Source organism: Staurois parvus, unplaced genomic scaffold, assembly GCF_062004578.1.
Source record: "Staurois parvus isolate SC_StPar_1 unplaced genomic scaffold, SC_StPar_1.0 ptg000445l, whole genome shotgun sequence".
NCBI lineage: Eukaryota > Metazoa > Chordata > Amphibia > Anura > Ranidae > Staurois > Staurois parvus.
This window is the reverse complement of record NW_028318241.1, coordinates 5,116,723-5,143,685: the sequence shown is the minus strand read 5'-3', so window position 1 is coordinate 5,143,685 and position 26,963 is coordinate 5,116,723. Positions and strand designations below refer to the sequence as shown.

The following is a 26,963-nucleotide window of genomic DNA, read 5'->3' as shown; positions in this document are numbered from 1 at the left end:
GGAGACCTGCCCTTCCCTCCTCCCACAGCTGCTTCCCGCCCCTCCCAGCCAGGAAGTCTGGGTGTTGAGGCGCTGCTGCACGGCAGTCATGGTGTCCTCCTCCCCGGGGTCGGTGCTGAGGGCTGTGCTGTCCCGCTGGAAGTCATACCGGCACCGCTTTGTGCCCTGGGTGGCTCTGAACCTAGCCCGGAACCGCAGGTTTGAGTCCTTGTTGTCTGTCGGGAGCCGGTCTGCAACATGTTCTGTATACGAGTTCGCAGCTCCCCCTGCAGGCCAGCCCCGGGAGTGGCGCACAGTGTGTAGTCTGGTTGGCAGTGGTGGGGGAGGGGCGCTCCTAATGTACATAGAGTACAGGGACTTAACACAAGGCCTGACTGACATGCCTGTCCTCTGGCATCACTACTTCCAGTCATTGACCTCGATTACCCGCTTCACCTCCAACCCAATTATCACATTTCTTACATTTACAAATCTGCATTGCTTACAACCCCCAAACATCCGGTATATATTTTTGAGCAGAGACCCTGGGGAATAAAATAGTGGTGGCTGCAATTTTTATGCTGCAAGTTTTTTTGCAAAGAAAAAAAAATTCAGAAAAAATACACTTTTTTTAATGAATTTTAGTGAGCACAATATAATAGCCAATGTTTTGGTAAAATCTGAAGATGACGTTACACTGAGTAAACAGATACCGAACATGGCACGCTTTAATATTGTGTACGCTCGTGGGGCCGCAACAAACTGCGGGACCTAAACTCCATGGGGGACACTAACCACTTCAAGTCTGGACGCTTTCACTACCTTCCAGGGCAATTCTCAGTCCTGTCACACTTTGTATGACAATTGCGCAGTCATGCAACATTCTACCCAGATAACATTTGTATCATATTTTTTTTTCACACAAATAGGTTTGGTGGTATTTTATCACCACTGGCTTTTTGTTTATTTTTTGCTATATACATAAAAAAAATAATTTTTTTTTCTGCTTAGTTTTTGTTATAAAATTTTGCAAATAATCTTCATAAATTTAGGTCAAAATGTATTCTGCTACATTTGTGGGGTAAAATAATCAGTGTATATTATTTAGTGTGAAAGGTACAGAGCCTACAAACTATGGGATATATATAAAAAATTTCATCAGTTTTACCCTAAAATGCTGGATATTGGTATGATGTATGGCAGTCATCAGGATGTTGGTATGGGATATGGTATTGATCAGGACATTGGTATGGAGGTGATCCGAACAGTGGCATGATGTTTAGGGGGATTGGGACGCTGGTATGGGATATGGTGGTGATCGGGGCGCTGGTATGGTGTGTGGCGGTGATCGGGGCGCTGGTATGGTGTGTGGCGGTGATCGGGGCGCTGGTATGGTGTGTGGCGGTGATCGGGGCGCTGGTATGGTGTGTGGCGGTGATCGGGGCGCTGGTATGGTGTGTGGCGGTGATCGGGGCGCTGGTATGGTGTGTGGAGGTGATCGGGGCGCTGGTATGGTGTGTGGCGGTGATCGGGGCGCTGGTATGGTGTGTGGCGGTGATCGGGGCGCTGGTATGGTGTGTGGCGGTGATCGGGGCGCTGGTATGGTGTGTGGAGGTGATCGGGGCGCTGGTATGGTGTGTGGCGGTGATCGGGGCGCTGGTATGGTGTGTGGCGGTGAGCGGGGCGCTGGTATGGTGTGTGGCGGTGATCGGGGCGCTGGTATGGTGTGTGGAGGTGATCGGGGCGCTGGTATGGTGTGTGGAGGTGATCGGGGCGCTGGTATGGTGTGTGGAGGTGATCGGGGCGCTGGTATGGTGTGTGGAGGTGATCGGGGCGCTGGTATGGTGTGTGGCGGTGATCGGGGCGCTGGTATGGTGTGTGGCGGTGATCGGGGCGCTGGTATGGTGTGTGGCGGTGATCGGGGCGCTGGTATGGTGTGTGGCGGTGATCGGGGCGCTGGTATGGTGTGTGGCGGTGATCGGGGCGCTGGTATGGTGTGTGGCGGTGATCAGGGCGCTGGTATGGGGTGTGGCTGTGATCATAATGCCGGTATGGGGTGTGGCTGTGATCATAATGCCGGTAAGGCGGTGATCAGGGCGCTGGTATGGGGTATGGCGGTGATCAGGGCGCTGGTATGGGGTATGGCGGTGAACATGGCGCTGGTATGGGGTATGGCGGTGATCATAATGCCGGTATGGCGGTGATCAGGGCGCTGGTATGGGGTATGGCGGTGATCATAATGCCGGTAAGGCGGTGATCATGGAGCTGGTATGGGGTATGGCGGTGATCATGGCGCTGGTATGGCGGTGATCAGGGCGCTGGTATGGGGTATGGCGGTGATCAGGGCGCTGGTATGGGGTATGGCGGTGATCAGGGCGCTGGTATGGGGTATGGCGGTGATCTGAATGTTGGTATGGTGGTGGTCAGGACACTGGTATGGTATATGGGGTGATCAGGGATGGGGTATGGCGGTGATTGGACACAGCAATCACCATGTGACCACCGGGACACAGCGGTAGTAATGTGATCCGCTGTGTCCAGGTGACACACGGATCACTGAGCTCCCCAGTGCATTTTTTTTGAGCTTCGCAGGAACCACCAATGCAGACTGACATAGGCAATGGGCAGACAGGAAGCAGTTAAAAGCATTTACAGGTTACCAGTTTAGAGTTGGAGAAGGTCTGGTGCTGGAATTGTTCTCATTCTGATGTTCTTGGAAATACCTCACGTGTGTGTGGTGCGATCACCGTTTATATTAGTGTGAGGGACTATTTGTGTTAGTATTTGCACATGGGGGATGGGGCTTGTTTAATTTTTTTTTACACTGTCCCTTTACTTTTTTTATATCAATTTTATTGCTGTGATAGCATGAGCCATGATATCATTTGTGATAGCATGAGCCATGACAGGCACTCCTTTAATGAGAGATCTGGGATCTATTAGACCTCCTATCGCCAGCTGAAAACTGTTACTGGGATCATGGCTGCAGCTGCTTCAACCCAAGGTATAGCGCTCAGCATAAATGAGTACACCCCTTTTGAAAAGTAAGATTTTAATTAATATCTCAATGAACACAAATTTTGACAAAACTGAGTTTTATAGAACATTTGTTTAGCTTATTACATGGAAGTAAGGGTAATAATATAACTTATAATACAAAATCTTCAGTTTTGCTCAAATTAGTTGATGCAAAAATGAATACACCCCACAACAAAAACTAATCCATCTAGCATTTTGTATGACCTCCATGATTTGTAAGGACAGCACCAAGTCTTCTAGGCATGGAATGAACAATTTGGTGACATATTGCAACATCTATCTTTTCCATTCTTGAAGAATGACCTCTTTTAGAACCTGGATGCTGGATGGAGGGTGATGCTCCACTTGTCTCTTTAGAATTCCCCATAGGTGTTCGATTGGGTTCAGATCAGGAGACATACTTGGCCACTAAATCACTTTCACCCTGTTCTTCTGCAGAAATACAACATCTCATCAGAAGACGCTCCTGTTGAGATGTTAACTTCTGTGGACGGCCTGGATGTCTCTGTGAGATGGTTGCAGTTCCATCTTTGTTAAATTTTGTATCCCTTTTGCTACAGTATTCTGACTGATAAGTAAAGCTTTGGTGATCTTATAACCTTCACCTTACCTGTGTAAAGAAATTATTTTCTTTCTCAGGTCTTGTGACATTTCTGTTCCATGTGGTGCCATTGCTGAAAGCATGAAATAGGAAGGGTTTTTTTTTTTGTTAAAGTGTTACTAAACCCACAACAGTAAAATCAGTCTGTATATGCAGTAAAGCATGCTTGTTATACACACTGTGGAACCTAAGGGGTTAATCCTCTGCATTGTGTAAAAAGCGATGTTTTGATCCTGACTTCTCTGACCCTCCTTTTTCCAGTGTTCCCCCTCTTATCTCCTGATAAGACATATCGTGTGGAGACACTGCCCATGCTCAGTTTGGCGTGTATTGCTAGAGAGGTTTTTGTGTTTTTTTCTTGGGAGAGTGCATGTGATCAGCACATGACTAATCAGCATTGCCCAGAGAGAGGTTGGGGATTCTGCATCCTCCTAGAGAACTCCTCCTACAAGCTTTAACCAGTGCTTGGCTGGACACTGATAGAAGTCACAAGACTGCTCTAACTGCTGAAGAGAAAAGGAGTTTAGCAGTTTATATTTACTAAAATAACTGCATTTCCATGTTCTGTGTAGTGTGGGAGATCAGATATAGTGAATGCAGGGTCCTGGGTTTAGTAACATTTTAAGTAACACCCTTTTATAATCAGCTGTCTGCTGGACACCTTTTTAAAGCAGCAGCAGCATATTATTGGCAGCAGCAGCAGCATATTATTGGCAGCAGCAGCAGCATATTATTGGCAGCAGCAGCAGCATATTATTGGCAGCAGCAGCAGCATATTATTGGCAGCAGCAGCAGCATATTATTGGCAGCAGCAGCAGCATATTATTGGCAGCAGCAGCAGCATATTATTGGCAGCAGCAGCAGCAGCATATTATTGGCAGCAGCAGCAGCAGCATATTATTGGCAGCAGCAGCAGCAGCATATTATTGGCAGCAGCAGCAGCAGCATATTATTGGCAGCAGCAGCAGCAGCAGCATATTATTGGCAGCAGCAGCAGCAGCATATTATTGGCAGCAGCAGCAGCAGCAGCATATTATTGGCAGCAGCAGCAGCAGCAGCAGCATATTATTGGCAGCAGCAGCAGCAGCAGCATATTATTGGCGGCAGCAGCAGCAGCAGCAGCATATTATTGGCGGCAGCAGCAGCAGCAGCAGCATATTATTGGCGGCAGCAGCAGCAGCATATTATTGGCGGCAGCAGCAGCAGCATATTATTGGCGGCAGCAGCAGCAGCATATTATTGGCGGCAGCAGCAGCAGCATATTATTGGCGGCAGCAGCAGCAGCATATTATTGGCAGCAGCAGCAGCAGCATATTATTGGCAGCAGCAGCAGCAGCATATTATTGGCAGCAGCAGCAGCAGCATATTATTGGCAGCAGCAGCAGCAGCATATTATTGGCAGCAGCAGCAGCAGCATATTATTGGCAGCAGCAGCAGCAGCATATTATTGGCAGCAGCAGCAGCAGCATATTATTGGCAGCAGCAGCAGCAGCATATTATTGGCAGCAGCAGCAGCAGCATATTATTGGCAGCAGCAGCAGCATATTATTGGCAGCAGCAGCAGCATATTATTGGCGGCAGCAGCAGCAGCATATTATTGGCAGCAGCAGCAGCATATTATTGGCAGCAGCAGCAGCATATTATTGGCAGCAGCAGCAGCAGCAGCAGCATATTATTGGCGGCAGCAGCAGCAGCAGCAGCATATTATTGGCGGCAGCAGCAGCAGCATATTATTGGCAGCAGCAGCAGCAGCATATTATTGGCAGCAGCAGCAGCAGCATATTATTGGCAGCAGCAGCAGCATATTATTGGCAGCAGCAGCAGCATATTATTGGCAGCAGCAGCAGCATATTATTGGCAGCAGCAGCAGCATATTATTGGCAGCAGCAGCAGCATATTATTGGCAGCAGCAGCAGCATATTATTGGCGGCAGCAGCAGCAGCATATTATTGGCGGCAGCAGCAGCAGCATATTATTGGCGGCAGCAGCAGCAGCATATTATTGGCGGCAGCAGCAGCATATTATTGGCAGCAGCAGCAGCATATTATTGGCAGCAGCAGCAGCAGCAGCAGCATATTATTGGCGGCAGCAGCAGCAGCAGCAGCATATTATTGGCGGCAGCGGCAGCAGCATATTGGCGGCGGCAGCAGCAGCAGCATATTGGCGGCAGCAGCAGCATATTGGCAGCAGCAGCATAATAGCAGCAGCAGTTTGCTCAGCGCTTTACAATATAATGTGAGACAATACAAGAGGGATAGGAGGGCCCTGCTCTTTGGAGCTTACAATCTAAAAGTTGAATTCTTGTTGATTAGGATTTTGTTGTCTAAAATTTATCTTTGCTCCTAAGACTTTCATTGGAGTGTACTCATTTATGCTGAGCACTGTGTATATATATCCTAAGGGGCTGAAGATATATCATTATATTGGGAACTAGACATTCCAAATTATTTGAGAGATAAGTGTGAAAATGTTTGACATTTGAAAATAGAATGTATGACATTCATTAGGAAATGCATTAGTTGTTGGATCATTTTGGAGAAACAGCAACCCAAAAAATAAATAAATAAATATAGGTGTACTTTTTATTTTACATTTATAAGTATTCTCATATGCAAACAGAAAAACACCAATGGGACAGCCTGCAGTTGTGCGCCACCTAGCGAACATATACGGCATTGCATCTAGAAATGTGCCAGGCGCAATTCTGGATTTACTAACAGGAAAAGATACCTTTAAAAAAAAAAAAAATACATGAAAGTAGAAAAAAAAATCTAAAAAAAAATTGGAGCCTCCCCACCCCCACATACGCAGACGGTTCGGTTTTCAGCCACATGCATTCTGAATTTTCGGTATCGATTTCAGCAACAGAATTTTCATTTCTGTGTACCACTAATTATCACCATGTTTACTGTAGCAATGGTGTTATTTGGATGGTGAGCTGTGTTGGATTTCCACCAGACATATCATTTAGTGTTGAGGGCAAATAATTTCAGTCTCATCTGACCATAACACCTTTTCCATGCAGCCACAGAATCTTCAAGGTGTGTCTTGGCAAAGCTCAGTGGTGACTGCATGTGGCCTTTCTTGAGGAGGGTTTTTTTTCTTGCAACCCTCCCATATAAGCCACATTTCTGGAGAATTTGTGATATTGTCACATGCACACAATGACTGCTCTTTGTCATCAATTCCTGCAACTGCTTCAGAGTCTCTTCAGGACACTTGGTAGCCTCTCTGACTAGTTTCCTCCTGGCTCTTTCAGTTTTGAGTGACGTCCTGATCCAGGGAGAGTCTGTGTTGTACCAAATACCTTCCACTTCTTGATAATAGACTTCAGTGTGCTTCTAGGCATTGAAAAGCCTTTGAACTCCCCTGATTTGTGCCTGTCCACAACTTTATCCCAGAGATCTTTTGACAGTGCCTTGCCACCCATAGTTGTTTGCTTCAGTTGCCCTACCAGGGACTGAAATGCTCCAGGAAAGCTCTTTTCATGCTGAGCTAATCAAAATGAACACAGCTGATCACAATTGAGTTAAGTGGCTTTGTGTTCCATTGAGAAGGTGATGAGCTACAATTGATTGAGTTTACAAGTCATTTTAGGTGGAGGGGGGTGATCCTTTTTTCTAATTTAGTGATTCTGTTTTTGAATTTATTTTAATTTTTTTTTTGTTTTTTTTTGTTTTTTACATGTTGGTGTTCTATCTTTCACTTGGATGTTATAAGTTACAGAGTAAATACAGCTGGATAAAACACAAACTGTCTTCCTGCCCCAGTCAGGCTGCAAAGCAACAAAATGTGATTATTTTAAAGGGGGGTGATTCTTTTCTATACCCACTGTATGTAACGCAATGCCTGATTTCAATGTAAATTGAAAGTGTTAAGGTTTGGCCTCATATTGTATGGTTTTGGTAAACCTAAAGGAAAATTGTATATTGTTTGGGCAGCCTAAGTAATGAATTTGGGCCCTAGAATTATTGCTCTCTTTTTGGCATTCATGGTGATACCTCACTATGGAGCAATTACTGTATACATGTGGGCCGGACCTGTGTGCAATAAAGCCCAACTCCAGGAAACCTAATAAACCTCCCTTGCACTGGGAGTGCACCTGCGCTGCAAGGGGTAAAGGATAATTTCACCTTTTGGAAAATGTTATATGTTACACCCCTATTTAGGGTGGAACATGTAACCTATTCTTGCTGTTGCCGCCTCTGCCCCCGATCCCCTCTGTTTTACAGCTCCACCCATACGGCTGCATTGTTCATTCACAGTTTCTCGTGAATGAATGAACTATGAAAAAAAAATCTCAGTGGTTCTAAAGCCTTAACATTTTGATCTTAATGCATTCCTTGCATTAGGGTAAAAAATGTTTAGGTAGCAGTATGCCCCCTCAGCCCCCCAATACTTACCTGAGCCCTCACTTGATCCAGCACTGTGCCCATCTGAAGCCGCTCTCTCCCTCATCCCCACTCACAGGCTTGGCTGAGCGCAGTGGGAATCTTTGGCTGTCACTGCTGTCAGTCAAATCCTGTGATGAGGGAGCATGGGCTGGGGCCGACCTGTGCTGCCTGCGTCTATAGGTGCAGGCAGCGTGGCTCAGGATTGAATCCCACAGGTGTGCCACAATAGGAAACGGCTTCCGATAGTGGCCCAGAAAAAAGAGGAGGAGCCAGGAGTGTTGCAAGAGGAACCAAGAAGAGGAGAATTGGGTCCACTCTGTGCAATACCACTGCACAGAGCAGGTAAGTATAAGCCTGTTTTGTTATTTTAAAAAAATTGAAAAATACTGTTTGCATTCACTTTAAATCTGCTTTTCTGAATCCCCTAGACAGAATTGGACAGTTAACCCTTTCAGTGCAGGAACTGCCCCACTGAAAAGTGAAAGTTTTTTTAGGTTTTCTGGAGTTCAGCTTTAAGCTAACCATACCCAGATATATTTCTCTCATTTAGTATCAATGGAGGAATCTACTAGTGGGTTAAACAGCATAGAAACCGGAATCTCCCCTGGTGGTTGTTGTACTCAGCTACCCGCAGAGGTGCTGCATAACAAACACTAGGTTAGTCCATGTGTATTTATATGTAGCTTGTAAAATTACCTGAAACTGACTTGATGCAAGCCTCATGTTATCCTTTGTAAAGGAGCACCCAAATTGGGAGAAGGAGAGACTTCTGTGAGGCAGTCTGGCTCTGAGGTATTGCACAGTGGTGTCTGTTACTGAGAGAGCTCCCTGGAACTAGAGACAGAAGGATCATCTTCTCAGCGTCCTGCTGCTCCTTCATTGTCCAGTCATAGGCATGTCTTAGAGCAGGCTGCATTGTTCAGCTGCAGTGTAGTCAGCATGTTCGTTTATCTAAAGCATGCTTTAATCTCTTAATGAAAGATTCTTTTTATTTTCTCTACACAGAACCTTGCGCTATGTGTCAGAAAGCAGTAGTGACAAACTTGTTCCTGATGCCGATGTGAACAGCACACTAGTCAGCCTTTTCCAAGCTTTATTCAGGGCTGATTTGTACAGACAGAGAGACCTCCTCCACATGCTTCCTGACTGCACGAAGTTCTCGTATTATAACCCAGACATTGGAGACTCACAGAACTGCAACACTGAACGGGATGCCATTTTACAAGTGGATGAGATATTGTACAGGTCTCTTGGGTTCACCATTGAGAGACGTCTAAGCTCTCTGGACACAGCTGGGACTGGAGTTTTCATTTCTAGAGGGTTTGTGCCCAAAGGAGCCGTAGTGTCTATGTACCCCGGTACAGTTTAGAAAATGAATGTGACTCGTGTTTATTTCCAGGCAAACCGCTCCATACACAGTTTAGATTTGTATATTTTGCTGTTGTAAGTTTGGCCAGCTGTTTTTTGCAAGGGACGTTCTAATTTATTAGTTTTTTTGGCACCTGTGCCCCATTGGAAAGATTTTCCTTCACTTTCTGTCCACAGCGGATTGCTTTTCAGAAGGGCGGTAATGTCCACTGCCTGTGTGATAGGGGCCTAACTGCGTTCTCCATGGAATGAAGTGACAGATTAGTCTATTATGATTTAGACCCAAATACTGGTTAGTCCTAAAGCAGTAGTAAAGTCACTTGTACCTACAGGTAAGCTTATGATATGGCTTACCTGTAGGTATTGGGAGTATCTTCTAAAACTGCGCTGTTTAGAAGATTTTCTCAGGGGCTGCAGCCGGTGATGTCACAGGCGCATGCGCAGTAGTTTTACATTCGGGGTGTCAGTGCAAAGAGCTCTGTGCCACGGTTCTGACTCCCAAATGCATGCATGGGAGTAACGTCATCACGGCCCAGCCATTCAAACAACCGGGTGAGTGAAGATGGAAGCGCCAGCAGTGCTCCACATGATGGCTCCATTTAAAAAGTAAGTTTGTCATAATGTGCTACTTTGTGGTGCATACTAGCACATTATGGCATGAGCCTGCAGGGAGACTATTAACCACTTAAGAGCCGCCCCATAGCAGATATACTGCTACAGGGTGGCACCGCTGTGCAAAATCACGCGTGTGTATACGTGATTTTGCATTTGCAGGTAGGGGGTGCACGCGTCGCCTTACCCGCTCAGCTATTGGCTGCTGCATATGTCAATCACCGGGTCTCGGCTGACAACACAACACAGCACACATAGTAAAACACACACAGCACGCTGTTAAAGGATAAGTTCACCTTTTAGACAAAAATAATAAATGTACATTTTTTTGCAGGTAAAAAAAATGTCCATTTATTTTTGTTGTGTACAGGAGCCTGGAAAGCATTGCATCAGTAGATCACTGTGCCTCTGGGAACGTGTTACATCTTCCACCCTAAAAACCGGTGGAATATGTAACATGTTCCCAAAGGTGAACTTCTCCTTTTAACCCTTTGATTGCCCCAGATGTTAACCTCTTCCTGCAGAATGTCATTAGTACAGTGTTGTTGCTGTGTCACTGGGGATGTCCATGGCAGTTCTCCCCCAGTGTAAGAATGCCCGCTGCAGTCCCGCTATAAGTCTTTGATGGCCGCCATTACTAGTACAAAAAAAAAAAAAAATTCCAGTATATATACCGCTATTTATAGACACTCTAATTTTAACGTAAACCAATTAATATACACCTTTTGGGATTATCCTTTAGCAAAGACATGTAGTAGAATACATTTTGGCCTAAATTTTATGAAGAAATTTTTTTTTTTTTTATTGGATATGTTTAATAGCAAAAAGTCAAAAATATTGATTTTTTTTTTTGTGTATGTTTGTTTATAGCACAAAAAATAAAAAACGCAGAGGTCAAATACCACCAAGAGAGAGCTCTATTTGTGAGGGAAAAAAAGAACATAAATTTCATTTGGGTGCAGTATTGCATTCCATGCAATTATCCGATAAAGTAACACAGCGCCGTATTGCAAAAAACGGCCTGATCAGGAAGGGGGGTAAATCTTCTGGGCAAGTGGTTAAAAAAAAAAAAAAAAAGTAGCGTTTTTACTACCGCTTTAATGTTAAAATCCAGGCAAAAATTGAGTACAAAATTGAAATACTAATGTTTGAACAAAATTACAAATCCTTTAGTAGATAAAACAAACATTCTTGTAATGCGCACACTTCTACTGCTCCGGATGATCAATCTGATACTTTCTGGTTTACCCATAATTTCCTTGGGTCAGCTTTAATGCTTCTTGGACTGAGATAACAATGCCAATTAATTGCCCAATGATAACGCTAGAGGTGGGGAGGTGACAAGAGAAGTCACCAAGCTGAACAAGGAAGTAAATGGGTCACTTGTCTGTCAGTACAATATACAAGGGACCTGTATATCATAAGAATCATTGACCAGAGTTAGGAATTCTTGAGCAGGTAAATCAGTAAACATATATGCATTTCAACTTGTGTAGAGCTGTTTGCTTGGAATTTGGGTTTAAAGTATATTTTCACTTACAGTCAAATTAGAGAAATACCCCACTATGTGTTTGTGTTCCCACATGCCTATTTGTTTTCAAATATTTCTTACCTTTTGGATATTTCTCAGGTGGAGGTATCATGGCTGACTGCAAGCTTTTCTGAACAATGTTAGAGTAAGCCTATCCCAACTATGTCTTCATTATTGTACAATGCAAGACGCCAAGACTCTACACTGTTAAAGTATAACTAAAAGCAAAACTTTTGTTCTTTTTTAGTCTTGGATAGAGTGGAGATGGGTTTGCAAGTTGTTACTGCTGTCTGTGCCCCCATTAGGGATACTCCCCCTCTCTACTTGTCCTGTTTACTGTTAGAACTAAAAGGAAAAGAAGGTTGGGTTGTCCCCAGAATTGTAATGGAGGAGAAATGTTGTTTTTGTTATTATAATATAAGACTTGTATAGCGCCAACAGTTTGTGCAGCGCTTTACAATATAAAGGGAGACAGTACAGCTACAATACAATCAAAACAAGAGGATTAAGAGGGCCCTACTCATAAGAGCTTACAATCTAATAGGGTGGGGCAAGTGGTACAAAAGGTTATAACTGTGGGGATGACCTAATGGAAGTGATAAATGTCTACTTGGAGGTGTGATAGACTTCCCTGAAGAGATGAGTTTTCAGGGATCGCCTAAAGGCAGCCAGAGTAGGGGATAGCTGGACAGATTGATGTACAGAGTTCCAGAAGATGGGAGAGACTATGGCAAAGTCCTGGAGACAAGTATGGGAGGAGGAGATAAGAGAGCTTGAGAGCAGGAGGTCATGAGAAGAGCAGAGAGGGCAGTTTGGTTGATACTTGGAGACAAGATTAGTGATGTAGCTCGGGGAAGAGTTGTGGATGGCTTTGTATGTTAGTATTTTGAATTTAATTCGCTGGACAATCGGAAGCCAATGGAGGGATTGGCAGAGAGGGGTGGCAGACCCTGTGCAGTTGGTAAGGTAGATGATCCAGGCAGCAGCATTTCTGATAGACTGGAGAGGGGATAGCCTACAGAGAGGTAGGCCTATGAGAAGGGAGTTGCAATAGTCAAGGTGAGAGATAACATGGAGTGAACATGTAGCTTGGTGGTTTGATTGGTTAAAAAGGGTGAATTTTGCAGATGTTACGGAGGTGAAGTCTACAAGCTTTTGATTAGATTTGGGGCCAAAAGGATAGGTCATAGGCTAGGGTTACACCTAGTACCCTGGTTTGAGGGGAGGGACTAATAGTTGTATTATTGATCTTGATGGAAAAGTCATGTAGGAGTGCAAGAGGGGGAGGGAATATTACCAGCTCAGGGACACTAGTTCTGGTGACCCCGGAGACTACCAGGGATTCCCTCACTTTGGAGGGATTTCCACTCCCTTCCTGTTTGACTATGGGAATTCTTCCCAATGGGAAACAGTTGGCAAAAAATAAACTGTCAGGGTTAATTTACCTCCCTTACTCTATTCAAAAAAAAAAAAAAAAAAAAAGTTTTGCCTTTTAATTCTACTTTGTCCTTTTGTTAGGACAGACCGTGTTCAAATCTAGTAACAATTGATAATGGAGATCTGCCTGCACAATACAGACAGGGTTAATTGTGGCAAACACAGCCCCCTCACAGAGAGAACTATGTGGGATTTTAGCAGACAATTCTATCATAACAATTTTTTCTTTGTTAATCAGTGTAGTCTTGATTACACCATAACAATTTAGCACATTATTTGGCTGCATTCATACATTAGCAGTATACTTACCAAGGTCTGTTCTGCTGTATATTACTCATACTTACCTTGAGAAAGCATAGCTACAGTTCTATATACCACCTTTCTATTTCGTTTTTTTATGGTGAATGTTGTTTAGACTGTTTAGCTTTTTAAGTTGGCAAAGATCAGCTTTTACTATTTTAAGCCATATGCTTGGTTAATCTAGGTATAGTAACATATGATTAAATAGTAATGTAGGGAATGAATTGCACAGATGAAGTGTTACTTTTGTAACTTTCCTCTAATAATAGGTGCCATTTACCAGAAGTATGAGCCAATATTTTTTCAATCGGTTGGAAACCCATTTATTTTTCGGTGCCTGGATGGTATTCTCATTGATGGAAATGACAAAGGGATCTCAAAGTCTGTATACTGGTAAGAAATGTTATCTTTCATAGAGAAGTAATATTACATGGAATGCTCTGGTGACACCATTTGTGAGGTTGGAAAATGTAAATCTTAGAATAACTGGCTCTGTGTATGATTTGTTAAAATGGGAAAACTTTGTTTTTGCCTTCTAGCAACTAGGGATGCTCCGAAAGTTCGGTGGCCGAAACTAAAAAGCACTGATGCAGGTGCCGAAAAAAACCCTCACTGCTGCCCTGCCTCCACTCATTAGTTCTCAGCCTTACCTGAGAAACCATCAAATGATCCTGGCACTTGGCATACAGATTAGTGAAGGAAAGATGGCCTCCACTCATCTCTATGCCCTTTTTTTTTTTAAAGCACTACTAGATCAATGCTTTTTTTGATCTAATGCTTTACATTGCATGGGAGAGATTTGGGGTCTTATTTACCCCACATCTCTCCATAAAGAGGACCTGTCACTACTTATTTCTATCACAAGAGATGCATGCATTCCTTGTGACAAGAATAAAAGTGATTCAAATTTTTTTAAAGGGACAGTGCAAAAAAAAAAAACAATAAAAAAAAAAGTTTAATGTACCCCTGTCCCCCCGTGCCCGCACGTAGTGGTGAACACGTACGTAGGCCATGCCTACATATGTAAATGGTGTTCAAACCACACATGTGAGGTATCGCCACAAACGTCAGAGCAAGAGCAATAATTCTCACACTAGACCATCTCTGTAACATTACACTACTAACCTGTAGACATTTTTAAAGCATCACCCATGGAGATTAAGTACCACAGTTTCATGCCATTCAATTTAATTCATGCAATTTTAAAGTGTGACATGTTGGGTATCTATTTACTTGCTGTAACATTCTCTTTCATATTTTACAAAAAAAATAGGGTATATATAGTGGTTTTGTTTTTTGTTTTTTCTTTCTTTTTAATTAGTGTATTTTTTTCCAAAAAATATATATATTCATTTTTAAAAACAGCGCGTTTCGGCCAAGTGCATTTTGAATTTTCGGTTTCGGCACCAGAATTTTCATTTCAGTGCACCTCTACTAGCAACCAATCGGCTTCCTGTTTTCTATTTGCTGGACAGGTTTACATTTTGGAAGAAAGACATTGATTGTTTTTTGGGAGGTAAACACAGGCAGTTCATCAGTTAGACAGTTTATATATGAGGCTAAATGTGTTTTCAGGTCTTGCAGCAGAAGAGACCAGCTGGGGCCCCTGAAGATGTGTGATTCCACATGGCTGACAAGCACCCCCCATAATCCACTGGCTGTGGGACAGTATGTTAACAATTGCTCCAATGGTATGTCTGCCCATTCACTTACCAACCTTCACAATACACACGCACACTGTTTACTTTATTGCACCACTTTCACATTTTATAAAATGTAGTAACTCACAGCAAACAGTAATCATCATTGCTTCATTGAATCTGCTGTGAATTACATCAAAATTCTTTACACTGCCTATTTGTACCATTTATCTGAAAGTAATATTTGATGTGATAATCACATTTTTATACTTGTTTGCAGTTCTATTTTTTTAACATTGCTTTTCATTGGTCCCCCGCATATTAAGGAATGTGATTAGGATTCCCTGCTTATAGCAATGTTTTGCCCGTGTAGGCTAATTTTGTTTGCAGCATGCTCCACATTAAAGCAGAACTTTACCCATAAGAGTTTGATAACAATTAATGTTCATTAATAAAGTGATACTAAACATACAATGTTTAATTGCCATCATGCCTTCTGTTACCAGTATGTGTAAAGATCATGCCACTGTATTTAATTCAATATAGAAAATCACCTGAGTACCTTATTTAATCATTGCTGTTAAGAGGTGACATGATGTTTCCCAGGCCCTTCCTGTCCTTAGGGGAATATCTGAGGGAGAAGTTGCTAGTACTCTGCTGGTGTATGAATCTGTGACTGTGCTAATTGGTGTTGTGCCAGTCACATTACATAAAAAAACAGCTTTCAGAATAGAGAATAATTTATGGCAACAAAGTGTTTTTAAAGTTTATTACAAATTTTATATTTCAAAGCAATGTTTATTTTTTGCAGCAACATAGTATATAAGTTGACTGACAATAGCTTTCACTTTTTTCACGCTGTAAAGAGATCTGGAAGAGGTTCTGCCACTCACAGGCTGTGTCACGCCCTTCCAACCTGTGTTATAGGTGTGTATGTGCTGGGAATAACAGGAAGGCAAAGCCTCTGTCAATTAACATCTTATATCCCTCCACCATAGTATTTAGCAATACAAGGACACGGAAGAAGGAGGGAGAGGAGTGTCATTTATCAGTGTGTATATGCCCACATGTGTGCCTCTATAGTTATGAGGGCTGCACAGGTTAAAAAAAAAAAAAGCGAAAATGAACCTGTTTGAATGTAACTGCACATGCTCATTAGATGTGGCAGTGGCTGATCTACACAATCTCAGGCTACAATGGGGACACAGACAAGTAGGGAGGGACAGTGAACATTGGGATCAACCAGATATTTTGCAGTCTACCGAAAACAAATGCTGTAGTGGCAAAGTGAGTATGGACATAATCTAATATAGCATGTATTGACAGTTTGTAATGATTTGGGTTTAATGACATTTCAATAAAAGAACATACAGTACAGTTCACAATAAAAAATATGCTACTTAAATCACTGGCTAGCTGGACCTTTTGACTAAATGAACATTTGATAAGTGGAGTTAAAAAACTGGAGTGGAAAACGGAGATTATAACAGGAGTCTACTAACCTGTAAGTGACAACTGATATTTCCTATTAATAATCAATTTAAGGAACTAGGCTGCAAGTTGAAGGGAAGGACCTCCAAAGTGATATTCTCTGAAATATTACCTGTGCCATGCGCAATTTAGGAAAGACGGGGAGATTAGAGATATGAATGCATGGCTAAAGACCTGGTGCAAGAGGGAAGGATTTGGGTTTCTAGAGCACTGGGCAAAATTTTCATTGGGGTGCAATCTATATGCTAGAGATAGTTTGCACCTAAATGGAAGGAGGTCTGCTGTGCTGGGGGAGAGGTTTATGGGGAGGCTGGAGGAGTATTTAAACTAGGATTGAAGGGGAGAGGGAGAATTAGATTATAACTGGGTAGACTGATCAGACGGGTCAGTTCTTATTGGTGGGTGGAATGGGGAAAGATGGGGGGAGGGCTATGGCAGATAAGAAGGTTCCCATGTTGGAAACAACCATTGGAACTGGTGCCCTTTGTATGAAAATACAAAATATGCAAAATACGTGTGCACAAGGTGTCAATGGATTAAAGTGTTTGTTCACCAATGCCAGAAGTCTGCCAAGCAAAATAGGCGAGTTGGAAGCTTTGGGGCATGAACAGAACTATGATTTAATTGGTATTGCTGAATCTTGGCTTCATTCTTCACATGACTGGGCCATTAATATTCCTGGCTATGTTCTGTTACGGAGAGACAGGGTAAATAGGAAAGGTGGTAGTGTCTGTCTCTATGTGAGAAGTGATCTCAGAGTGAGTGTGAAAGAGGACCTAGCTGATGGAGCGTGTGATGAGGCTGAAGCACTATGGGTGGAACTGCACATGGGGTGCGTACTACAAAGGTATTCGTTGGAGATTGTTATAGGCCTTTCAGTGTTAATGAGGAGGTGGAGACGCAGCTCCTTGATCGAAAGGGGCTGCAAGGGCTGGGACAGTGATAATAATGGGGGATTTTAACTACCCGGAAACTGACTGGAGTAACGGTACTTCAGGAACAGTTAAAGGGCAAAAATGTATAAACCTACAAGAGGACAATTTTATGGTACAGTTCATAGAGACCCCAACTAGGAATAATGCTCTGCTAGACCTGGTAATCTCAAACCATGCTGAGTCTATTACGAATGTCCATATAAAAGAAAATTTGGGTAGCAGTGACAATACCATGATTTCATTTATTGTTGGCTGTAAACGGCAAGCATATACGAGAAACATAAAAACGCTCAATTTTAAGAGGGCTAGAACAAGTTTAAAAGGCTAAAAATCAAACCTTTTTATAGCTTTTTTTTAACTTTGGCCGTAAGCCACAGATAATAAAAGAGCTTTTATGAAATATAAAAATGAAGGAACACTATCATTGTTTAAAAATTACAAAGAATATGAAAAAAAGAAATAAAGGCTGCAAAAATTGAAAATGAATGGCAGATTACAAAAGACATACCCCAAAAAATTCTAAATATATTAATAGCAATAAGGTCTGGTCCGAGCACATAGGCCGTTTACAAAATAATCTAGAGTGGATGACTGGGGACAAAGAGAAGGCAAATTTACTAAATGCCTTCTTCAGCTCTGTGTATACAAAGGAACATGGGGGAGCCCTTGTACATAATGGGCATGGTATTGACACAGCTCCAGATGATCCACATTGGCTCACAACTGATATGATCCAGAAATACTTAGACAGAATAAAGGTGAATAAAGCACCTGGACTGGATGGCATACACCCATGGGTCCTTAAAGAATTGAGCTCTGTCATTTCAAAGCCATTGTTTTTCATTTTTAGGGACTCTTTAATGACTGGCATAGTACCACTGGATTGGCCTAAGGCCAATGTGGTGCCTATATTTAAAAAGGGGTCAAAATCTTTACCAAGTAATTATAGACCTGTTTAACTTCTATAGTCGGGAAGATACTGGCGAGTTTAATTAAAGACCACATAGATGAGTTCTTGCTGGAAAAAAATATTTTAAGCAACAGACAGCATGGATTCATGAAAGACAGACGTTCTCAAACAAATCTGATTTCTTTTTATGAGAGGGTGAGGAAAACCTGGACAGCAGGGTGGCGGTGGACGTGGTATACTTGGACAGCAGGGTGGCGGTGGACGTGGTATACTTGGACAGAGGGGTGGCGGTGGACGTGGTATACTTGGACAGAGGGGTGGCGGTGGACGTGGTATACTTGGACAGAGGGGTGGCGGTGGACGTGGTATACTTGGACAGAGGGGTGGCGGTGGACGTGGTATACTTGGACAGAGGGGTGGCGGTGGACGTGGTATACTTGGACAGAGGGGTGGCGGTGGACGTGGTATACTTGGACAGAGGGGTGGCGGTGGACGTGGTATACTTGGACAGAGGGGTGGACGTGGTATACTTGGACAGAGGGGTGGCGGTGGATGTGGTATACTTGGATTTTTCAAAAGCGTTTGACACAGTTCCCCACACACAGCTAATGTGTAAGGTAAAGTCTACAGGCTTGGAAAAATCTGTATGTAAATGGATAGAAAACTGGATAAAAGATCGATTTCAGAGAGTAGTGGTTAATGATTCATACTCTGAATGGTCTGGGGTTGTCAGTGGTGTACCCCAAGGTTCAGTGTTGGGACCCTTACTTTTTAATATAGTTATAAATGATATAGAGTCTGGGATTAAAAATCCCATTTCAGTCTTTGCAGATGACACCAAGCTGTGCAGTGAAATAACGTCCTTACAGGATGTCTCCAATTTACAAGCCGACCTCAATGCTCTGTATAATTGGGCAACTATGTGGCAAATGAGGTTTAATGTTGATAAATGTAAGGTTCTGCACTTGGGAGCTAAGAATATGCATGCATCATACATACTGGGGGGGGGGGGGTACAACTGGGGGAATCAATGGTGGAGAAGTATCTGGGAGTTCTGGTAGATCACAAGCATAATAATGGCATGCAATGCCAAGCTGCGGTTTCTAAAGTGAACAAAATCCTCTCTTGTATCCTGCGACCTAAAACTAGGGAAGAACATGCCTGGGGTCAGCAACTTGTTAATCAGGATCTGGACTTGCCGACCCGCCATCCTGGAGCATCTGAGTGCAGTGAGCTGGTGTCAGTGGCCACGGAGGAAGCAAGGGCTGCATAAACTGATATTTTCTCTGTAGCGCCGGCTCCTGTTCCAGGTGGATAGATACCAAGTGCACTCTGCCTCCTAATAGTTTATAGCAGCCTGGAGAGTGATGCCAGCAGCAGCTGCAAGAGGAAAAGAATCTCTGTGTCCAAAAAACATACTCTGGGCACAATAATAGTGTTTGCAGTGGGCATATTGGCACCTATAAAAGGGTTAACCACTATTAGGCTACTTTTCACACTGATCTGCAGTGTCAGCACAGTGCATCTGCAGCTTTCCTTCGGGTTAGCTGCACTGAGCCATAGACTTCTATTATATCCTGTGGGTTTGGTGTGCCTTCAGAAAGTGCACCACACATATAAGATGTAATAGAAATCTATGGCTCAGTGCAGCTAAACCGCAGCAAAGCTTCAGGTGCACTGCGCTGTACCTGTGGTGTGGGTAAACCACAGTATTAAAGCAGCCTTATAGGGGGCTCTGGACAGTAAGGGCATTTTTACATTTGTGGTGTGGGGGGTGGTAAAACCCTGCAGTTCATTGTGGCCACGACTGCTTACCAAATCACTTAAGTGGTCCTCACTCTTCAAAAGGTTGAGCAGCCCTGCTTTACAGCTAAGTATACAAACGAACAATCTAGGTAACTGTTTTACCCTCTGATTTTCGATTGTAACACAGCCGGAGAGGTGTAATGCTGGGTACCCTATTAAGTAATTTGCTAGTTCAGCGTTTTTAGCTTTTTATGTCCTCTCCCAAGTTCCTCTTTGGACACTGAATGCCCATCATCACCTCTGTCCAGTGAGCAAGGGGCTGACTCAGGAGCAGTAATAAACCTGGAGTTAGAAGGGTGAGGTATAGTACAGTATGTGTATCTCAAGAATGGCTGGTCAAAATCCAGTACAAAGCCTTTAGGTAGTTAAAACCGCAATCAGACAAGTATACAAGATGAAATATTTATATGTTTGCCTGGAGTTCTAATTTAACATTAACATGTTTGGGTTTCAATCCCAGGAGACTGAACTGTCACTTCTTTCCACAGAGAAGGAAGCGAACGTGTGCTACCAAGAAATTGATGTGCCTGACACATTTCCAGTGGAGCTACGACAATACATCCCAAACGTTTGCTATTCTCATGAGAGTGAAGGGTTGGTATATGTTTAATTAGTAGCACTTGTCAAATCTTATTATACAGATCAAGTTTGTCCATGCTTACATAAACAAATCCATATTTATTATAATGAAGACAGGATCTCTTGCATTATTGTAGGAACACACAAAATAGTATAAGCGTGGCCTGCAGTGTGTTTTCTGTAGTATGTGAGGTCTTTTTAGAAGATTTAACCTAAATTGTATTTTTTTTTTTCATTGCCAGACAACAAAATATCAGATTACATACATAGCAGAGCTATACATACAGTGTTGTGAAAAAGTATTTGCCCTCTTTCTGATATATTTGTCATACTTCACATCATCAAACATTTTAATTTTACACAAAGATAACCTGGGTAAGTACAAAATGCAGTTTTAAACAATATCATTTATTAAGGGAAAAAAGCTGCCCAAACCTGCCTGGCCCTGTGTGAATAAGTAATCGTCCCCCTCCCCCTTTGCTAAATCTTTAATGAACTGTGACTAACCACATTTTTTTTGGAAAGCGGAGTTAAATTTCACTTGCATACCCAGGCCTGATTACTGCCAGATCTGTTGAATCAAGAAACCTCTTAATAGAAGCCGTCTGAAAAAGTAACGCACATTAAAAGATCTCAAGAAGCAATACATCATGCTGCAATCTAAAGAAATTCAAGAACTGTAGAGAAAGAAAAAGGAATTGACATGTCAGTCTGGAAAGGGTTACAAAGCCATTTCTAAGACTTTGGGACTGCAGCAAACCACAGTGAGAGCCATTATCCACAAATGGAGAAAACTTGTAACAGTGGTGAACCTTCACAGGAGTGGCTGGCCTACAAAAATTACTAAAAGAGCACAACAATGACTTACAAAGGACGCAATAGAAGAACCCAGAACAACATCTAAAAAAAAAACTACAGGCCTCACTTGCCTCAACTAAAGTCAGTGTTTATGATTCAACAGTAAGAAAGAGACTGGGCAAAAATGGCATCGATAGGAGAGTTCCAAGGTGAAATCCACTGCTGGACAAAGAACACAAAGGCTCAACTCCCATTTTCAAAAAAAATCTTTATTATGCCCAAGACTTTTGGGCAAAAATCCTGTGGACTGATGAGAGAAAAGCTGAACTTTTTGGAAGGTGTATGTCTCGTCACATCTGGCATAAAACTTAACACAGCATTTCATAAAAAGAACATCATACCAAGTCAAACGTGGTGGTGGTGTGATGGGCTGGGGCTCAAGCACACTTGGGTTATTCAACAGGACAATGAATGAAACACACCAGCAAGTTTAGTGTTTTGGAGTGGCCTAGTCAAAGTCCGGACTTAAATATGATTGAAATGCTGTGGCATGACCTTAAACAGGCCGTTCATGCTCTTAAATCCTCCAATGTGGCTGAATTAAACCAATACTGCAAAGAGTGGGCCAAAATTCCTCCACTGCGATGTGAAAGACCCATTGCCAGAGTTATCACAAATGCTTGACTGCAGTTATTGCCGCCAAGGGTGGCACAACCAGTTATTCGGATTGGGGGCAATTACTTTTTCACATAGGGCCAGGCAGGTTTGGACAGCATTTTTCTCTTAATAAATTAATCATTTAAAAACTGCATTTTGTATTTACTCAGTTTTGTGTAATATTAACATTTGTTTGATGTTCTGAGTTATGTAAGTGACTAATTTAAAAAAAAAAAATCAGGGAGGGGCAAATACGTTTTCACAGCACTGTAGCATATAGTAAGGGTCTACAATTTAAACATACAGTTTCAGCAATGATCATTGTAAAGATCCACATGATGGAACGTCTAGCAAAGAAATTTTAACTTTCAAATAAGAAAAGAAAGAGAAAACACACACGAAATCAGCGGAAAATAAAAGCATCAGTATAGACATTGCTGTCCATCCGGACCATTGGAGTACACCGATAGAGTAGGTTCAGGTGAATTATACAGTCACCACATCCCTTACAAATGTATGAAAAACAAACCAAAAAAGGAACTGTGGGGTTTTAATGGTGCTTTTCTCAGAAAAAAAATAGACAGGCACATCAGAATAAAAGTTTTATTACAAAATTCATTTAAACGCTGCTGGGGTGTATATAGTCCCATTTAAAAAAAAAAAAATATATATATATATATAAAGGTTAGAGCAAGCCATGAACTCCTAAAAGGAGTTCCTGAAAGGCACCCCCCCTCCTAAATCACTTGATTTCATAAATGCATATATCAGGAAGGGGGTGCAAATTTCCCAACTTTTGCTTTTTCAGGGGTTCGTGGGGTGCAGTTCAATTTGACTGCCAAAGAAAAACAGAAGGAAGTGCCTTTCTGGGGGGCTGTTTAGGGGTCTGTGGCTTGCTCTAACCTTTTATCTTGTTTTTTTAGGGGACTATACACCCCAGCTGTTTTTAACTGAAATTTTGTAATAAAGCTGATTTTATTTTGATGTATCTGTCTAATCTGTTCAGAGAAAAGGTATTGCACCGTCTAAAATCACCCTCCTTCCTTTTTTTTTCTTTGTTTTTCAGGACCATTTTGAGTGCAAATTACGCTGTACAGGTAGTTAATGGAGAATTCACCACACTGTCTTGCAACCCTCTCATAAAACAGTAATAGCCAGGGTTATTTACTCATCCAACACCTACTCCATAGTCACTGAAGATTCCTACTAGGGGAACCATACCTTGGAAATTTTTTGAGATGTCCACGTGAATTATTCATGATTCTCTAAAGTGGAAGAGCAACATTAACCAGCCTCTTCCATGTAACCAGAGTAAGAGTTTCCTCAAAAATCCCATTTCTAGCAATTGGCTTTCATACATAGAGGAAGAAGAGTAAAGCATTACTCCTTTCCTCATCTTCAGTGATGCCCAACGGAGAAGAGGTTGCAGATGTTAGGGATGCCAGACTTATCCGCCATAAATTGTTACCTGAGATCACAAGGACCCAGCCTTTGGGCACTCCCAAACCATGTGAAAAAATGATCTGCATTTATGGCACACAGTGGAGTCCCATTTACGCATACAAAATAACCATAATGGAGTGTAACAAGTTTGATGCAGATAACATATTTATATAATTCTATCAATAGAAGCTATAACTGTAGGGAGATCAGTGGGAAGCAACTCCCTCCACTGCTCTTTTGACCGCTCCGGTAAAATGGCAGACAATGATCATGGGTCCTCCCAACCTATGTAGAGGAACAAGGAGCTATAGCAACATAATACCTAGAAATCAGCTTGTTGTGATCGGGGTCCAGAAGGACAGATTCCAATTTGGTTTTAAAGCGGAGCTCCACCCAAAAGGGGAAGTTCCGCTTTAAGGACTGCTTCCCCGCTCCCCATTAAGGATTGGCACCTTTGGGGGGCGGGGGGGGGAGTGGGTACCCGAATTTGACAGGTACCCGCTCCCACTTCTGGTCCGATCGCCTAGGTAATCGGAAGAAGAAGCTGTCCTCCCTCCCTGTTGTCTTGTGAGACACGTGACAGGTCCCAGAAGACTACAGGATCATTCATGAAGCGCAGCGCTACTCGCACATGTGCAGTGGGTACCCGGCTGTGAAGCCACAAGCTACACAGCCAGGTGCTCACACTGAAGATGCCGGCCTCCTGGAATACAGGACGGCTGGTGAAACGGGCTGCAGGGGACACACCGCGGGACTGAGTGACAGGTAAGTGGCTGTTTTTTAAAAGTCAGCAGCTACAGTTTTTGTAGCTGCTGACTTTTATTTTTTGGACAGAGTGAATGGAACTCCACTTTAAGCAAAAGATACCTCTCCTCCCCCTCCAAATTGGGCCCTCATGGCATGGCGTAGTTGATAATTAAAGAGCCACATTCTCTGAACCCCCTCTCCCTAGATAAATCCTCAAAAGAACAAAAACGTCCCTCTGAATATATCTGATGAGCATATTTAAACCCTTATTGGGTCCAGGGCAAGCCATGATTCAACTTTATAAAATTCCCCCAAAGATGGGTTAAACCACAAAAGATTATTAGGAGATAGACTGAACAAGGGGTACATCCAAGAGGTGGCTTCAACTCCAATAAAAAAAATCTTTCCCAGTAAGTAAAAAACCGCCCCACCAACTATCCCAGGAATTTCTTTCCTATAAAGCAAATTGATGTTTCGTAGGCAGTAGCCACTACTGCCTTTGCCACAACCGCAGCGTTTGAAATCTGGGGAAAAAAATCAACAATGGAGATCTATTAATTGAAAAGCAAAATAGTTCCCCCCGCAGGTCATGCAATGCCAAACCACCCAAGTCCAGAGGAAGTTTCAGGGTGTGTGAGAGCCCCACAAAAACAGTATCAACAACGAATCAATAGACCAACATACACTCGGGGGAGTTAGAAAACATGGAAAGGAATTTGGGAAGGAAAATCATTTTTAATGAATGCACCCTATAAGGGTAAGTGGTAACACCTTCCATCTACAAGCTTTGTCTTTAAATGCCTCCACCTCCGGGGACAGGTTATTCTAAATCGTATTTTTACTTTTACATGGAGGATTCTTTCAAACAATGCACAGCTGCCCCAGCAGAACTATTTTTTATGAAAAAAAAATCACCTATGTCTCTGACACCATATCAAAACACTTCCAGGTGTACTTGAGCAGGTGACAGCTATAGTCCCATGGGGACAGCCGTACTTGGTCTATTGCCACCCATTGTCAGGTGATTTATTCTCTGTAGATGCTTGTATTCATTTTGTTACCTTCAAACATAAAACTGCAGGAATTGGAGAATACATTTAGAGACTACCAGCCAGGGGCGGGAGCCACAGAAGCTCTACAGTTGCTGAATTGGCAAACCTCTTACGCCTAGCTCTGGACTGACTTAACGGCGTTGTATGTTGAATCTCTGCAGAGATATCACTGCTTCCAAATGGAGAGCAAGGGTCTTTATCTACAGCATGCAGGCAGGAGACAGGATTTTTAGTCAGACTGTTTCTGCTTTAAAAAAAAAAAAAACTAGACGATGTTAAACATCTTTTTGTTTTAATGCACCTTGAATGCATTTAACAAATTTAAACTGAATGTTCAGTTGAGCTTTAAGATCAAGTGGACCAAAATGTTGGGAATATGTTTATAAAGAATAGAAATGGCTGTCATCAGCCCATGTGTATACAATAAGTGGATTTTTTCATCATTGCCGCAGATTATGCTTTACTGACATTAGATGCAGAATACAGCAAGAAGATAGCAGTACTAGCAAGATTGAATGCACAGTATGTCAGTCCTTTCACCTGTTCAGAGTCAGTGTATTGATTGGTATGATCTTTTATCTCTTCCAGGCCATTAAGGTGTGTCATTCTTGTCGCTCTTAGAGACATACATTGTGGAGAAGAGCTCTTTTCAAACTATTTTACAATAATTCGGTAGCTAATGCTGGAGCCTCGAGATTTACAGCAGTATTTACACAATATGGAAACGGAAGCATTACACGATGTATCTGAGGTCAGACATGTGCAGTGGTGGCCTGTATGGGTTTTTTTTTCTCTGTACAGGTTTTCTTTAGGAACTGTTTTGTTTTTTGTTTTTTACATCAAAGTATCTCCATGGTGTGATCATTATAGGTGCCCTGTGTTTGGAAGACATTTGGAATGAGTGGCAGAGATTTCCATGCACACAGGGCACACATAACCTCTTTATGCATCACTGTACTGTGAACAGCACGTTTTCTTCTGTAAGTGATGTTAAAAGATAACTGTACATTCATATGCCTCCCCCGAGCAAAGGAACAACATCCCCTGTATACTTGCCTAAATCGGACAGCTGCAGCAATATTCAGATTCTCCAGCTGAAATCTTTTGTTTTGGGTAGGTACACTTCAAACTTTGTAACTCAAAGTTGATCCTCGCATACTTCTATGGGGTTATCTGCCGATACTGGAGACACCAATGCATGGACCTGTAGAAGTCTATAGGGATTGACTTCATGGACAGGGCAGAGTATAGCCAGAGGAGCTGAAGCTGTCTGATTCAGGTAAGTATACATCTAGGATGGGGGAGGTAGTTTGTTTAGTTCCTGGGAAGTGGGTTATGCCAAAGGATGATGCAGATTTAGTCTTTAACGTGTGTGTACATCTCTCTGCTTTTTTTTTTTTATTTTTTTTTTATATTTAACTGAACAAGCATGTCCGTGATTACAGAAGTAATGGCAACTCTCAAAAGTGCACTAAGTGCCTGATGCTACTTTTTCATGTTTATGGTATACAGCACTGAGTTGAAAAGCTAAACATTTCTCCTACTTGGATCTCCACTTTGCTTTGCAGTGGATTATGTGTATGTTTTGGTTTTATAAAGTGTTTTTGTTCTTTATATTATAAATAAAAGGGTTGTTATATATGA

General features: G+C 42.5%; 1 protein-coding gene across 2 annotated transcripts; it reads left to right on the top strand.

Annotated features, from left to right (window-relative positions):
• On the top strand, positions 1-26,963 carry SETD9 (SET domain containing 9). Of its 2 annotated transcripts, XR_016314422.1 has the most exons (7): positions 1-198; positions 9,019-9,371; positions 13,531-13,654; positions 14,837-14,952; positions 15,768-15,828; positions 20,532-20,637; positions 25,908-26,963. XR_016314422.1 is itself a non-coding variant. In XM_089688068.1 (6 exons), the coding sequence occupies exons 1-6, from the start codon at positions 89-91 to the stop codon at positions 25,993-25,995; spliced, it is 897 nt and encodes a 298-aa protein (XP_089544194.1). In that variant the 5' UTR covers positions 13-88; the 3' UTR covers positions 25,996-26,963. The 2 variants fall into 2 exon arrangements, 1 of the variants encoding a protein (XP_089544194.1); XM_089688068.1 differs by lacking the exon at positions 15,768-15,828 and having other exon boundaries at positions 13-198.

Bases quoted from the DNA above. Each gene is read 5' to 3' on its own strand.
- SETD9 (XM_089688068.1), top strand. From the start codon at position 89: ATGGTGTCCTCCTCCCCGGGGTCGGTGCTGAGGGCTGTGCTGTCCCGC. The intron at 13,655-14,836 runs GTAAGAAATGTT...ATGTGTTTTCAG, and splicing joins ATCTCAAAGTCTGTATACTG to GTCTTGCAGCAGAAGAGACC. The intron at 20,638-25,907 runs GTTGGTATATGT...TATCTCTTCCAG, and splicing joins TATTCTCATGAGAGTGAAGG to GCCATTAAGGTGTGTCATTC.